Here is a 16,667-nt window from a genome sequence, read left to right as displayed (position 1 = left end):
CAATAAAATAATCATTTACAGTTTTTCTTTTCCCTCTAGGACCATGTAAATGAAAGGTTCAGGTTTACCACATTTTATGTCTACTTTGCTTTGATAATCATTGAGTTGATACTTTCGTGTTTTAAAGAGAAGCCTCCATTTTTTTCCCCTGTTAATATGGATGCTGTAAGTATTTTTCCACTTTGTTTATTTGGATTGTACAGACTACATGTTGTTTTGAGAGTTTCATTGAGAGTCCTTGGCATTGAAAGCAGCTTTGGATTGTCATAGAGATGGCAGTACTTAGTGACCCTTTTACACTGGGTATGGAGGATAATATTGGGGTTTGGAGTCTTTTTCCGTTATCTGCATCATCAGAAATGGCTTAAAGCTGTGTAGTGAAAGAAACTTTCCTGCTTGCTGCTTCACAGAAGTGTAAATTATATTTATGAACATTGAAGTGTAATAGTAATTATTTCAAGAGGGTTTTTTGAGGATATGGTGCTCTACTTGCTTAACATTCATCTCAAGTTAGTGAAAGTCTATGAGGTTTGTCTTAATAAATGAGTTCTATATGTGTTGAGAACAGATATGGAAAAACATTAATAACAGAAGATGTTAGTGGTGTCACAGGTTAAATTTCTTCTCCAAATATAGTCTCTAGAATTGGATTTACGTTTAAACCAAGCTGAGAGAAAAGTTGAGCTCACGTCCTAAAATGATAATCTCAGAAACTCTAGAATGACATTTCACTTTACAGGTGTAATTTAAAGGCAGTATATTAAATAATTTTTAGATGTAAGAGGAGTTCAGTATGATATGGGAAATGAAAGAAATCAATTTTATGTCTCATATGTACCTATGTCTAATAGGACATAAGTACATACATGTAATATACTATATAGTATGCCAAAAATTATCAAAATAGACTGTTGTCATATTAAAGTAATGGTAAATACCTTGCTTTATTTATTTTCTGTTTTCTCCCCTCATAAATTCATTATAGAATCCATGTCCAGAGTTAAATTCAGGCTTCCTGTCAAGATTGACATTTTGGTGGTTTACAAGGTGAGTTTTCTCTTCAAAGTGTTGGACAGCTGAGAAACCCGAAACTTGTTTGTAATCTGTGTTGCACAAAGGGAGTGGTACAGAGATTTTCCTTCTGGGAGTAGCTGATGTTGGATGCTCTTTCATCCAGAACGGTGTCAGCACTTTGAGCATTTGCCTTTTTAGAAACAGAGAGCCCAAACTTTTTCTCTGCAAAGCATGGCAGCAACAGTATCATTACAAATAGGATGTGCAGCCTGGCTGTGCTCTACACATGCTGGAATATAATCTAAACCAAGATGTAGCTCTGTGCTCCACAAGATAAATTGTGGAAGCCTTTCACCCAGCTGAAGGTGCATTTTATTTCCTGTTGAGGTTCACAAGTAAATGCTTTTTTATAAGGAAACCTTCTGTGCAAAATGGAAGGTAAACTGGGCTGTGTATGTAAATGATTGCCACCAACTGAGGCTGCAGAAAAAAATGTGTGTGTATCAAAGATGCAAATTTGAGATTGTGCCTGCTACTCTATGATAAGGAAGTGGAACAGCTGTCAAGGCTTTTCCATGGTGGTTGAGATCTTCATTCTTCCACCCATGTAACTTTACTGTCCTGATAACAGCTCTGTAAAGTTCTTTATAGTGAGAGGATGAGAACTTTCTAAACTTCTAGAATGTTCTCACTTCCCCAGTGAGATTCTTAACAACTAGGATGTTTGTATCCTTCACAAAATTCCTCTTACAGTTGAGGAACTGTAGTTTTCAGAAAAATATGATTTTCCTTTAGTTCTAGTGAGCTCCACTTCTGCATTTCGTTCACCTTTGACAGTTATTCCAGATCAACTTCATTATTTTCACTTCCAAAGCTTCACTGTTTCCATTTAACACCACAATTTCATCCAAATGCTTCTGGTAGTTTGTTTTTATTGTCTTTTTTTTTTCTGAAGTGGTGTTTTCAATAAAATACATGCAATTAGAAATACATCATGTCCTTTCTTTAATTGCAGACATCAATAAAAGGAACAAAGGGTGATAATTATTCTCCCATCTTCCTTTCTGTGGAGTATCTTCTTGCTTTTGTTAGCTTAATAGTCCTAGAGTTCCTGGCAATGTTTTAAGTACTGTTTTCCAAACTGAATTGGACTGTCTTTCTCCATATGTGCAGCATGGCAATTCATGGGTACAAAAGGCCCCTCGAAGACAAAGATTTGTGGTCGCTGAACGAAGATGACACTTCCAAAACTATTGTGCAACAACTGAGTAAAGAGTGGGACAGAGAAAAAGCAGACTGCAAACAGTAAGTACACGAACAAGTCTGCAAACTTGAGAGATTGATCTGAGTTCCTTTCAACACTCGTGAGCTGCTCATCCATTAAAATGAGCCAACTAAAATGCACCCACCACTTCAACCTTTCTGTTCTTCACTCATCAGTAGTCAAACTTTCTTATTTTAATTTAGGCAGAGGCAAGTAGGAGGTTTGTGGGACTTGTGTGCCATCAATTCACTTTTTAGGTGCTTAAGATCTCCATGGGCAGGTGGTGCCACTTCCCACATGGAGAAGGGCTGGAGATGTGTGAGGAGAAGCTGTTGAGTTGGGTTGTAGAAAATGAACAACTTTTCATCACTGAGCTGGCAGTTGTCTAACTGCATAATTGCATCCCTCCCAGGCATGCTGGAGCACAGCTTCTGGGCACATAAACCAAAAAGAATTTCTCATCTTCTTCATGAATTTTTTGTCCCGACAGTATTTTTAGCCTTAAGGCTCTCAGCAGTGAGCAAATCTTCACTTCTCAGTAGTAAAGATAAGAAACTCAAAACATGTGAAAGGCAGGGGGGGAAGAGACATCCCACTTTATTGCTGAGACCCTACTGCTGTTGCCTAGAAAACTAGCAGCAAAATTGTCCTGGTCTCTGATGGAAATGGGATAAGGGTCAGAACTTGTATACAGTTATACCCCTGCTTGAGAGGATTTCCTTCTTATTGCATGCATGTTCTGTCCTAATCTATTTTTAAAAATTATCTATTGTGCAGCTCTATTTTCTTCTCCCACTGTTTGGTGTCCAAAATGTTTCCAAGCAAATTGATGTGATAATAGTGTGTTTCAGATGAAAAATGTCAATAAGGAGGAGGCCTGTGCTTCCATGTCCTTTCATTGTGGACATTTATTCTCCATGTGGAGGCTTTCCTCTGTTCTCTTCTGTGCATGTTCTTGTCAAATGAGAAAGACCCTATTATTTGATAATATTAGGAGAGAGTTGTAATTTTCTTGGCAAGGCTAAATATGATGTGGAGAGTTCCACTTTTCAACTGAAATTTTAAATACTTCCAGCACTAACACTAGCAGCTGTCCACTAGTGCTCTGCATGGATGTGTTGTAGTTCTACATCAGGGTTTATTTTTGGGGTTTTTTTTCATTGTCTTAATGTCTCTATTTTTATGGTGTTGAATAATGTGCATTGTCTGGGTTCTGGTCTTTTTGCGCCGACATAAATCTTATTCCCTCAGGCTATTTTACAGTAAGAGCATAGCCATCATGCAGAAGTGCTTGGGGTCCAGGAAAACTTTTACTAGGAAACCAGAAACCGTGCCTGGAGTTTTGTCAGAGGATTCATTGCGTTTTGGAAACTATTCATGTAAACTGAGGCCAGTTGGCAATGAATTTAGCTATAAATTATGAGTCATGTTCAGCTCAGGTAAAATTTTATGGCAACTGTGTTAATGATTCTAAGATGGGGAAAAGAGCAAAACCAAAGCAAATCACTGTATTCCAAATTGATGGGTTTCATAGAACTCTAAAAGCTCTGCTTATTCTTCAGTTATAAGTAGATATTCTCTATTGCTTCCTGTCAACTAACATTAATGGTAGTTGCTTGTGAGACATTGTAAATATTTTTTTTCCTTTTAACTCTCATTAAATCTGCTCTGAGCAAGCTTTTATGACATTAAAAATGCTGTGTCAATTTGTACATGTTGAAAGTGTGATGAAAAGTATTTGTAGTGTACATAGTAGTAATTTATTTTTAAAAACTGAATCAGTTGCTGCTCTGACATAGCTAAAGCTTTAAACTTGTTTTGTGGTAATGATTATGACATTTCTGTTGTTCCCAAACCTTTTTTGCTTCACAGCTGTCTTGTACTGTTAAATAATTACTAAAAATTCATTTGTTTCTAGTGAGTTCCAGGAGAGATCAGCATGGATTTAAAATGTTCCTATAGATAATAAAGCACACAAAGATTTTTTTTTTTCCTTTATTTTGCTATCTTTGCTTATATGGCTGAAGTTTTAACTCACTTTACTGAAAAGTGCAGTTTCTTCTGAGAAAGTTAGGGCTGTGCTGGATGGAGAAGAGAGAGCTGGAATGCATTTTCCCTAATTTTTGGTTAGCTTCTGATTTTAGAGACCGTCCTTATGAAGACATATTGAAGATGCAGGGCCTTGTCAGCACCAGTGAGAAACTGTGTGTTTTCCCACGAGGTAAATCAGTACCTATTATCTGCCCTGCTATAAATAATGGCAACCTATAAATAAATAAAATAAAAAACATGCTTTTTGCTTTGATAAAAAGCTGGGTGTGAGCAGTCCCACACACTGCTGAAAATCTGACCTCACCTAACTACAGGCAGTAAATATTAAAAGTGCATTTTCTCCCTTTGGGACTCTTAGCTGTAAGAGAACCATTGCTTTGCTGTTAGCTCGGCATAGTTAGCATTTTTAATAGCAGAAAGTCAGGGGTGAATAGTTTTGTTTCTTCAAATCCTTTGATGAGTTTAACAGTCTGGTTGCCAGAAAAACAAGGCTTTGCTCATGAAGTCTCCAGGTTTGATCTGGAAGACAAAGACAACACTGTTCTTGTCTGGGGGGGAAAAAAATTAATTGTCTGGGTAGGTTCTCCCCCTGCCCTCAAGCTTTATTGCAAAGACATTGAGAATGGCAAATGGCTTTTTCTGAAAGGATGTGGACAAGTTTATAAATGTGGACTGTTAGCTACAACGTTCACAGTGAACGCTCACAGGCTGTTGGAATTATTTGACTCTGTAGCTAGCCAGCTCCAAAAAATCTGCACAGTCTTTATGGAAAATCATAAATTCAACCTCACTTGGTAGCACTTACAAGTTATTTTTCAAATGTCTTCTGGTAAATATTCACTGTTTCTAGGGTGTCTTTCCCATCTGTTTTTTTCTTGTAAAGCTCATGTGCCCCAGATTAATTTCCTTCTTCCTGTTCCACCTGGACTTAACTTTCCTGTTTGACATTCAGGAAATTTTTCTCTGGTCCCATAGCCCCCAGGAAGCAACAGTAATTTGATATTTTCTGGTAGAAAAGTTGCTAGGATGATGTTTGAGAGCAATTCATGGAGGAAATAATTTCCCAGAGTGTTGCCCTGAGAATTAAGCTTTCTGATATTGTTTTCATAATTTCTAGCCACTTTTCCAGGAAAGTAACTATAAACATAGATGTTTATACATTCCATTAAAGATATGTCTTTTGATGGACGCTTCTCAGGACCAGTGTGGTTGGGAAGGTGATGACCTGACTATCCAATCCCTGTTTGTTGCTGAGAATCTATAAATACTGAAAGGACAGAATAAAGTTCTCTCTTCTTTTATCACACATCGAGCTGTGTCTGTGTGAATCATTTCATGTCCAACAGTGACACCAGAGCAGACCCTTTGTTGATGGACAACAGAAATCAGGCACCTAAATCCCAAAGGAGCTTCTACAAAACCTACCTGGAACCCTGGAGGGCAGTTTGGGCATGTTGGGCTCATTTTTCATCAGTCAGTCTAAAAGAGTATGTGGAAGAGTCACTTTTGTTAGCTTATTTGGCAGAGGGAGAGAGGTAAAAAGTACAAAAGGAATCCTAGAATCCTGGAATAATTAAGGTTGGAAAAAACCCCTATGATTTTTGAGTCCAATGGTTAACAAAATGATTGCGGACAAACAGGGTTTAAGTGCCTTAATTGTCAACTGAGTAAAATTTAGGTACCTAAACCCAAGGTTTCTGTCCTGGAAGAATCTGGACAGCTGTGGTCCAGATCTTGGGGATGGCCCAGCTTTGAAGGTGCTGTGGTTTGTACTCAATTTCAATATTCCAGGAATGCAAAACTTTGTATTTGAGAGTGCTGTGCCTGCTGCAATGCCTGTCTCCCCAGGGGGATTCATTCTGCTTCTCTGGAAGCAGCTGTGTGATCGACAAGGGTAAAGGTTTAGCACAGCTACTGATTGAACAATGAACACAGGCCTCAAAAGGAGAGGGTGAGGGTGCCTTGAGTGAGATGTCCATAGCACTTCTTTGAGGATTCCTGTACAATAAATTGGAGATTCAAAGTCAAGTCTGTCCTTTAAGGAAGTCCAGCCTTCCTCTCCTCCTCCTTTGGGCCACATTCTCATCCCACGGTGATTGATTTTCTGGCCTGAGGGTTGTCCCCCATAAGTACTGCAGAGAAAAAGAAAAGAAAACAAGACAAAATTGCACAAGAGTGGCTGATCCTGAGCACACCTTGATGATATTGGAAGTCTTGCTGTTGGTCAGTAGCAGAGCAGAGGAGGGTGCAGACTTTAGGGTGTTCCCACAGGGCAGTGCCATTCTCATCATTTGTCTCTTGTCACTTATTTCCCTAGGAAAGAGGATGTGTCATACATGAAGAAATCAAACCATGCACTGAACCATGTTGGTGGCAGCCCAGAGGAAGCAGAAGTCCTGATCAGAGACAAAAAGCACAATAGGAAACCTTCCTTTCTCAAGGCTTTGTTGAGGACCTTTGGGCCATACTTCTTAATTGGCTCCTTCTTCAAGCTGATACAAGACCTACTTTCTTTCATCAATCCTCATCTATTAAGGTTGGTTTACTCTGTGAGTAGTGTCTATGTGCACAGGGCATTTGTTTTTGAAATGCAAAGTCAGTTTCCCTCACAGTGCTACGTGTGTGTGCTCCCTCACCTTCCCCCTGCAATGCTGTGAGATATGAGTTCTTTGGTGTGGACTCAGCTGTAAATTGGACAAGCTTCACTGAAATGCTCCCTTTGTAAATCTCCCATCACCAGTGGGCAGCTTTGAATTACAAATTACCTGTGGCTCCGTGATTCAGTCCAAAGCAATTTCTCCCCATTTCTAAAGGATTAGCTGTGAAATCAAGTAAAGCACTGCTGGCCGGATCCAGTGGTCTCTGGACAGCTGGTATATCCTCATGTGTGGATGGTGGTCGCAGCTGTGGCGTGACTTGATGTGTAAATGTTGTGTGATGCTCCAGTATGTGGTGCTCTGGACATGCTACTGTCCTCTGGGAAAGGTTTTGGACCATTTATATGAGTTTATGTGCTCTCAGTTGTGTTCAGCACTGAGAATGTGAGAGGCACACTTACAGTGAATTTCCATGTGAAAGAAAATTATGGTTCTATTAAAAAAAAAAAAAAACCAAAAAATGGAGAAAGAGGTCATGAGAGAAGTGGTTTGTCCTCAAATTCTCTTTGTATGAGGAAAGTCTCTGTCTGCCATATCCTGGGGGGCCAGTTGCTCAGCCTGATCCACAAAGGAAAATTGCACAATCCCCACATTTTTTCTCTATTAGTATTGTTCTTAAAGTGAGGAATTAACCAGATAATCATTAACTAGGGAGAAAGCAGTAGTGGAATTACCAGTATTTCTGCCTAACAATTATTAATGGAAAAGCACATAGTCCTGTTAATGCATGAGAGAGGAATGGAGCTTGGGTGGAGGTCACAGGTGGATGTAGGGAAAGGGAGAAGGCTCTGTTCCTATTTGAGCATCTCTTAAAATAACCTGTGCTCTGAGATCATGTTGTTCTGTGGGTGGTTTGTGATACACAGAAACTTACTAAAAAGAGGGTCTGACTGACTGTGGTGACATTTAATAGCTGACAGTTTGTCTTCTCCCAGAGCCCCTGCTGAAGAGGAGGCTGCTGGCTGCCTCCTGAGAACACATTAAGTGTAACCTATTCTGGGAATTTCTCAAATTTGCATGAATACATTTCAGTGATATCTCTGATATGGTGAATTTCTTCTCAAGTCTAAATTCCTGCAGTTTGGGAAAATGCCCTTCTGATGGTGAGGGAAGATGAAAAAATCATGGCTGTCTGGCAGACTGCATGTAAGATAGTTTTGTGTTTCTAAAAAGATTGGTGAATCCTTGGGACTAGCAGGAAGAGGTTTTCCTGGAGCTGTTCCCTTTTGGAGCATGAATGAAAAGAGCGATGCAGAAATAAGATTTCTCTGAACTGGAAGAAGAAAGATGTAGCAACCTCATGCTTCTACTACAAAGCTTTGGTTGCCTTATTTGTAGTTTCCAGGTTCATTTTTCTCCAGCTGATTGTTTGAACCATGGAGTCAAATCTCTATTTCTCCTATATTTTGACAGTTCAGTATTCTGGTCAGTAGGCTGAAATCACAAATGTGATTTTTGAGAGGACTGGACACTCCATGTGTCATTCTGCTTGTTTGCTGTGTGTCAGTGTACACCTCTGGCAATGAGAGCAGCTGTGAAGGGTAACAAAGAGCTGATCAATAATAGATGCTGTAGCCAGCTTAATGGTACCATTTCACAAAAAATAAAAAAGAAAAAAAAGAAGTAAGAGTGAAGGACTCTTTATGCATCCATCCAGGAGGATGTCTTTTAATTTAGCTTTTTTCTGTGGGAAAACACCCCAGGCAGAAGCACTCAGGATGCTTGAAGAGGATTTGGGTAAGAAGCTGGTTTTGCTTGCTCTGCTGCACTGCCTTACTCTGTCCTATCATTCACCTCTTGCCCTGAGGGGCTGCCTGACAGAGCTCAGACAGTGCACTGTATGTTTAAACCCTGAGTCTCAGGGGAAACCAAGAGTTTCTCTTAATATTTCATTTTCAGGCTCATTTACAAATGGACTTTCTCACTGGCAGAGCTGCAGGTTTTGCTGTTAGTTCTTTGCAATGTTTGACTGAAATTATAAATCAGCCTGTGTCCTGGTGAGCTGTTTGCTTTTTGTGGTTAGGGAAAGGATGTGACAGGATGCTGTAGTTGGGAGAAGCTTGTTATGTCCCATTAAATTTGGTGTGTGGTTTTTAAATTTTTGTTTCTTTTTCCTTTTCCTTCCCTACTCTGCTGATGAACAGTGTATTAATCGGCTTCATTAAGAACAAAGATGCTCCAGCCTGGTGGGGATTTTTGATTGCTGCTCTGATGTTTATCTGTGCTGTGCTGCAGACACTCATCCTTCACCAGCACTTCCAGTACTGCTATGTTACTGGGATGAGGCTGAGGACTGGGATCACTGGGGTGATATACCGAAAGGTAAGGCTGGAAGCATTTTGTGGGCTGGAACGCCAACCAGGCATGTGTGCTCAGTTCTCACATATTAGGGAAGATTAAGCATGTTGGAGAGGAGTAGCCTCCTGAAATAGAAAAGACTGGAGGTTTGGTGAGTTTTTAAGAGTACCTCTTTCATACTTTACAGAATTTTCTAGTGATCAATACTATAATAGGGGTGTTCTGGTAGGTTACTAGACGTACCAATACTGGTTCACTTTAAATGCTGAAAGGGGAAAGACTTAGATTACATATGAGGAAGAAATTCTTCCGTGTGATGGTGGGGAGGCCTGGGACAGGGTGCCTGGAAGAGCTGTGGCTGGCCCGTCCCAGGAAGTGCCCAGGGCCAGGTTGGATGGGGCTTGGAGCAACCTGGGGCAGTGGAAGCTGTCCTTGCCCATGACAGAGGGGTTGGAACTTTAAGGTCCCTTCCCATCCTCACCATTCCATGGTTTGGAAGAGGGATCCAGGAGAAGAGCATGTTTATGCTATGAGTGGATTAGACCCAGTGAGGTTTTGTTCAGATTATACACACTGCTTGAGCTGGAGATGCTCACAAGCAAAACCATTTCATGAGCTCTTGTTCCTTGGAGATCAGGAATTGATGTAAGTGAATTATTTTATTCTTTTTGGAGAAACACAATCTTGGACAGTGTTGTTTTGCTAATAATTGGGTATTTGTTCTCCATGTGTATCAAGATTGTGAGTGTACTGAAGCTCTCTCCCTTGTCAGTCCTTAGCCATCACAAACTCTGCAAAGCGCTCATCTACTGTTGGAGAAATTGTCAACCTGATGTCAGTGGATGCCCAACGTTTCATGGACCTGATGACTTTCCTGAACATGTTGTGGTCTGCACCACTCCAGATATTTCTAGCTTTGTATTTCCTCTGGCAGGTACAGACATTGTCACAATTTTATTCACAGCTCATCTAAATTATGTGCAGGCTTTTTCTTTTTCCTTTTTTTTTTGTTAATTTATCAATTTGACCCTCCACTGCTTTTTTTACAAACTTTAAGTGTTCTGTCGTGTGGTAAAATAGCTTTTACTGCTGTACACCCTCATTTAGTGTCTTAATTATTTTGTTCAGCTGATAGGCCAGATGGGCATTTGAAACAGTACATTTCCTTTGTCTTTCCCCTGTCCTTTCTCTACTTTGATGGGCTCAGTCTTGGACTCTTGTTCCCAGTAATTGATACAAATGCCAACTTGAGGGAAGTGCTTTAGAGACCAAACCAGACAAAAACCTGGATGTAGGAAATGTCATGTGTAGAGATTATATCCTGCTACATAAAGAAGTTTGGTACAAGTCAACGTGAAACAAATCTCACCTGGAAAAACCATAATTTTTCATTTGCTACAGTGGCATTGTTTCAGATTTATGCCAGGTTCAGTTTGAGCACTGACTTTCAGACTTGTTTCTGTGCAATAAATGTCTTTTTATACATAAAACAGTAGCACCAACCTAACCATATTGATTTTGACTCAAAAGCCATTCAATTGCAGCAGCTTTGAGTTACTGCTCTGCTGGAAACTGGGCTCTGGTTGTCAGCAGTTTGTTTGCTTATACTCACACTGAGGGTACTGCGTTAATTCTGTAATTACAGTTCCCTTGGTCAGAGAAAAATCAAGAGAATAATTCCAATCACTGATACAAGAACAATAATAATAATAATTGGTGCTGGTGGTGGTAATAGCAGTAGTAACAGTAGTAGTAGTAGTAGTAGTAGTAGTGGTGGTAGTGGTAGTGGTAATAGTATTCAAAGTGGTTCCTGTCCTATTTTTCTGTCTCCTCTTCACAGTTGCTCTGTGGAATCACAACCCTTCACTGGGATAAGTTCAACTTGTCAACATTGATTTCTGTTTCTATCACTTACTGTTGTTTTAGTGTTGACTGTGGGGAACACTCGGGTACAACAACTTACTCTTTGTATTTAAATCAAGACTTTAGGGCCTCCTGTGCTGGCTGGAGTTGCTGTGATGGTCTTACTTATCCCATTTAACTCTGCAATAGCAATAAAAACCAGAGCATTCCAGGTAAGGTACCAGCAGAGGAGGTAATGTTACATGAGTTGGCAGCTGTGCTGTCAGAAATGAAAACATCAGGAGTTGTTAATAAGATGCCATTTGCAACAATTTACTTCATGAGTAAGAATGTAGTGATACGTTTAGTAACTGTGTCATCTTAGATACTTTTTCCATAGGGAATTGAATGCAATTTAAGGGAAAGGTATGTCATTGCAACAGTGGCTTCTTCATACCCCTAGAGCAGCTTTTGGAATTAGCAAGAGGTTTCCTTGTCTTCATATCCCTTCACCTGGTATCTTCCTCTAGGATTATCTAGAGAAATGCAAATAAATGCTGTTCTTTAAGCTGCAAATGAATGTTTTCAGAGGTGGCAGCTAAAACCTGACAATTTGAGTTTTATGCTAAAAGCCATTGTTGATGTTCACTGCTACTGAGCTGGACCAAATTTCATTTATTGTCTTAAGGTAAAATGATCCTTTATTCCTTTCTTTGTAGTCTTAGTTGTCTCTGGTCAGGGAAAGCTGAAAAAATACCAATATAACAGTGCCCTCTGGCTTTGTGCTAGAAAAGACCTGATAATTGTCTTGTGCTAGCCTATCAGACTGTTTGGAAGATTAAAAAAGAAATTAAAAGTCAATCTGTTGGTGTAAAAAAAAGGGGAGAGTTGGAAAATGAATATAAATGATGATGTCAAAGCATAACCTTAGTAATAGAGTGATATTATTATATGCCTTAAAGAGACACACAGGCTTTTTAAATCTCTTGGATGCTGACATGTTCATAGTAACATTCCTTTTCTCCCTTTGCCCATTATGAGATGCTCCAAGCTGTATACCTTGTTGTGCATATGTGTGTGAATTTTGTCTATAAATTCGAGCAGGTTTTTATTTTAATAACTGAATGGAAGACTTTATTTTAATACATAGGGAAAAAACCCTAGGAGTAGCCAAAATTTTCAAGGGATAAGAGATACATCTGTGCAAACAAGGGAAAAAAAAATATCTGAAGAAGTCAAAGGAAATAGTAGGGTAGTATTTTTGTGAAGTGGCTGAATCTTTCTTTAAAATGGTTTAAAAATGTGTCTCTTAAAAGTGAAAATGAATGGAAAGCTTTTGTAGTCTGCTTTCCAGGCATTTCCTTTGATTTCTCATGTCTTTGGAGAAAGACCTTAACTTGCATCATAAACTGATAACAGTCTGGCTTTCTGTGATTATCTTTTGCATCCTCTTCAGGAATAGCCTGAGGACCACCACAGCTGTGAGACATATGTTGAAAAACTCTCCTGTAGTCCTGGCTGTGACTCTCTGTCTCCTGTGTTTACCAATAACCCAGGTGGAACAAATGCAATACAAAGACTCCCGCATTAAATTGATGAATGAGATCCTGGGTGGCATCAAGGTGCTGAAACTCTATGCTTGGGAACCATCCTTTTCAGAAAAGGTCCTGGAGATACGGAAGAATGAGCTGAGAGTTTTGAAAAAATCTGCCTATCTCAATTCTTTGTCCACCTTTGCCTGGATCAGCGCACCCTTCCTGGTAAATTAAATTTGCATGGCTCTCTAAGCTGTACAAGTGCACCTTTGAAGGATAAGTCTGAAGCTTTCTGCTTATTAATGTACATAGGAATAAAATGTAACGTTTTTGAAGGAATTATTCACATGCTTTGATTCAGAGTTCCCTGTTCTTGAGAGCCTTTTTGTTAATCAGTATTAAAGTATTTTGTGATAAAGCCTGCCAGTGGAAGCTGGGAATAGTTGTCACAGGAGAATTTCCAACCACTTCAAAGTACTTCCCATAACAAATTGAAACTAGAATTTGAAACCTCAGAGACATCTGTGAACAGCAAAAGAGCAAAAGAAACTTTAATTGAGTCAGTCAGGACGACGTCTGTCTTTAGTTCTCATTTCAACCTTCATGTTACTGTGCTCTGCTTGTTTTAGTGAGAGAGGGAGTTATAAAATTATTCTGCAACTCAAAAACCAGATCGATTTAATGTGAAAACTAAAGCCCAATTGATAGTATTATCAATTCTGAAATGCTTTTTCATCAATTTTGTCTTTTCCTCTATTTTCCACTTCACTGGACTGTGATCCCTTTTGCAGAAAGGGTATGGTGAATAAAACCATTCAGATAAGTTCGTGGTCAAAACTATTCCCAGCCAACTTTTCTCAAGATCAAAGGCCCAGCCCTGCAGGAATGATCTGAATAGCCTGGAGGTTCTGCCCCTTTTGTAGTTCCCTGAAGTCACTGCACTTCCCTCAGTGCACATTCCTGTTCCTGCTCACTGTCAGTTTGTTGCACAGGATTGTCCTTCCACAGTCATACATCAAGCCAGCAAATAACTTGGATTTCACTCCCTTCTCTACTGATTAGTGAATCTTGTTTGCTCAGCCTGCAGTTTACAATGGGAAAATTTGCTTAGGTGGAGCTGGAAGAAACCACTACCCGATAACAGCTTTTCCTTTTTATTTACCCAAGTCCTGTAGTTCAACTCTTGAAGCTCTTAGTTCAACTGAATGTAACCATTATAAACCTGAAAGTTCTTTTATTCTGTGTGCCCTTTTTCTGTACCAACTTGTCCATAGGGCTTTTCAGTCTTAAATTATGTTGAAAAGGTCAGAAACAAGGAATATTCCTGGTTTTGTGGTTGATACTTTTATTTCCAAGATGCCTGTCAGGATTGAGTGCTTTTAACATGTCAGAATATACCAGACATCTCACAGTAATCTCCCTTTCTGGCTTTCAGGTAGCACTGACAACATTTGCTGTGTATGTCTCTGTGAATGAGAAGAATATCCTGGATGCAGAAAAGGCTTTTGTGTCTCTGTCCTATTTCAATATCTTGAGGTTTCCCCTCAATATGCTTCCACAAGTCATTAGCAATATTGCACAGGTAAGGAGGGCCTGGAGCACAGGTTGTTCTGAAAAACTTGATCAGAAAGAACATATCCTTGATTTCTGGAATGCAGAGATTTCTTCCATCAGCCTGTTAGCTGGTTTTCCTTTTAATGTCCTTTCTTTCCTGCTGTCCTGCATTGGAAAGCCTGGCATCTTCTGAGTGAGCCTGTCTGTGTGAATTTTTCTTTGTTCAGATAAACTCACCTTGGTGTGAGAAATTTCACAGTTAAAAGTTTGAATCTCAGCATAAGACTCATTGGAGGCCCATGGGGGGAAGCTAAAGGCATTATGCATGCTTTCTTTTTCAGTAGTAAGAGCACTAAGTTATTAAAAGTATGATGAAATAATGCCACATTCTTTTATTAGACAAGCGTTTCCCTAAAGAGAATTCAGCAGTTCCTGAGTCATGATGAACTTGATCCAAATTGTGTGGAAACAAAAGTGATTGCACCAGGTAAAGCTGTTGATATATCTCTTTTGGACTGGTTGAGATATGAAAAAAGGCAAAAAGAAAATAACAATAGTAATCTTGGGTTAAAAAAAAAAGGGAAGAAGCTGCTGCTTTGAAAAGTGTTTGGTGTTCAGGCTATGTGGAAATTAGAAAGGTGTCTGGCCATATTTTTGAGCTGGTTTGGCCTGCAATGTACTGGATGCTAACAGCACTGAATATGGAGTGCATCCACTAACCATGGATAGCAAGACTTGTTCAAACCTTTCACACTGCTCAAATGCTCTGGAACTTTGTGAATAGTTTTGATTACTTCTGTTCAAAACAATATCCCCAAACAATTGAGTAAGCCGGGTGTGGCAAGCAAAAAGCTGCAGAGTGTCAAAGTTAATCTGATACATTAAAATCAACAGCATACAGTGATGTCCTACTCACTTGAAAGGAGTTCCTGAAGTAAAATCGTGATGGTGCTGAGCAGCACATGTTGGGAGCAGCTCCACCAGGGCAGGTTGAAGCAGGACATCTTTTCAGCTCCCTAGATGTCAGGTCACAGTCTGTAGCTGAAGCTGCAGTCAGTTATTTTCACTCTGAGCAGGTCTGTCTTGTGACACAGGCATGAGCCCGTGCTTCCCATGCCAGCAGAAAAGGGAAGTGCAGTGTGTGTAAATAAAGATCCCTCTGTCAGCCTATTCTCAGTTGTGCTGTTGTGAGTAACACATTTCCTGCCCCTCTGTTGTTGTGTTTTTGCCACACAGGCAATGCCATCAGAGTAAGAAATGCCACGTTCAGCTGGGGAAAGGAGCTTAAGCCAACGCTGAAAGAGTAAGATTTCTCTGTGCAGTTGCAATACATCATCTACCTGGTCTCTGGCTCTTGGGAGGTCTATTTGAAAGGTGTCTGGTAAAAACCATGCATCACATGTCAGCATCCCTTCTGCCTTTAAAACGTGGAGCTCATGTCTCATGCTCTTTAGGCTTTATAGAATAGGGATGTAAGGCTTTAACTCCACAGCAACCAGCATAAAATAGTTACCTATTGAAAGACAGCTTCCATAAATTCCTTATATAGACAGTTTTTGGACAAAAGCATTTTCTGAAGCATTGGACAAATCAAATTGATGGAATTTGAGGACAGTTGAGATGTCTGTGTTTGGACCAAGGTGTGCCAGCAGTGGTCTGTTCCTTGAACAGGCTTGTGGCAGATTTATCCCTGTGGCAGTGAAAGGCCATCTCCAGACTGTGGGGATGAATGTTTTGCACATTGGCCTATTTGAATGAACAGAAACAAAATTTGCCTGGCAGCAAATTATATATATGTATGTATATATATACATATGTATGTATATATATATTTATACCCCTTCTGTTACGCATCAAGATCTATGTAAACAGAAGTCTGGCTTGATTTCATTAGTGAAAAGCATTTTGGCAGCAAAGAGACTGTGTCCATCAGTCATTTTTGTATCTGTTTACCTTCAGGACCTAAAGTACCTTTAAGAGCACAGTGAGGAAAATGGTGAAGGATTTTTATTGGGGAAATTCTGTTTTCCTTGTGTCATTGTGAACCCTATTTACCAGCACAGGAAATACAGGTCTGAAGTGGTTTGAACACTTTTAGATGAGATGTATTCACTCATTACTTTCATACAATTGCTTTTGGTTTTCAAATCAAACCCCAAAATACTTCTGGAAGATATTCTGCTTTCAAAATGCTTATTAACCCAATTTGACTTGTTGATGGATTGTTGCAACACAGCAGAGTCTTAGAAGGCTTGTTAACAATCTTACTGCTTTAGCTAACAGCAAGATAAATTATACTGGGTTTTCATTTTCTCCTTAAGTTCTGGTTACAGTTTTCTTGATTGTATTCAAGAAAGGGAGGAGAAAACCAGTGACCAAGCTTTGCTTATTATATCCAGTCAGGCTGTGACTGTGTATTTCAGCCCCGGTTTAAAGACCCCTGATGTCTTT

At 39.6% G+C, this 16,667-nt stretch overlaps 1 protein-coding gene across 2 annotated transcripts in view; it reads left to right on the top strand.

The window, feature by feature from the left end:
• Positions 1–16,667, top strand: part of ABCC3 (ATP binding cassette subfamily C member 3) — a 48,254-nt gene that overhangs the window by 16,379 nt on the left and 15,208 nt on the right. For both annotated transcript variants that reach the window (XM_005526724.3, XM_088065310.1), the window contains exons 5-15: positions 40–165; positions 986–1,047; positions 2,188–2,319; positions 6,648–6,866; positions 9,132–9,309; positions 10,058–10,219; positions 11,268–11,360; positions 12,684–12,887; positions 14,098–14,244; positions 14,616–14,703; positions 15,453–15,519. In XM_005526724.3, coding sequence (XP_005526781.3) covers positions 40–165; positions 986–1,047; positions 2,188–2,319; positions 6,648–6,866; positions 9,132–9,309; positions 10,058–10,219; positions 11,268–11,360; positions 12,684–12,887; positions 14,098–14,244; positions 14,616–14,703; positions 15,453–15,519 — 1,478 coding nt within the window. The remainder of the gene's footprint in view (positions 1–39; positions 166–985; positions 1,048–2,187; positions 2,320–6,647; positions 6,867–9,131; positions 9,310–10,057; positions 10,220–11,267; positions 11,361–12,683; positions 12,888–14,097; positions 14,245–14,615; positions 14,704–15,452; positions 15,520–16,667) is intronic.

This window comes from Pseudopodoces humilis, chromosome 21 (genome assembly GCF_049639895.1).
Source record: "Pseudopodoces humilis isolate 2021_Gansu_Grassland_sample_001 chromosome 21, ASM4963989v1, whole genome shotgun sequence".
Lineage (NCBI taxonomy): Eukaryota > Metazoa > Chordata > Aves > Passeriformes > Paridae > Pseudopodoces > Pseudopodoces humilis.
Note: the sequence above shows the minus strand (reverse complement) of the source record. Positions and strands in the feature narration are given on the sequence as shown.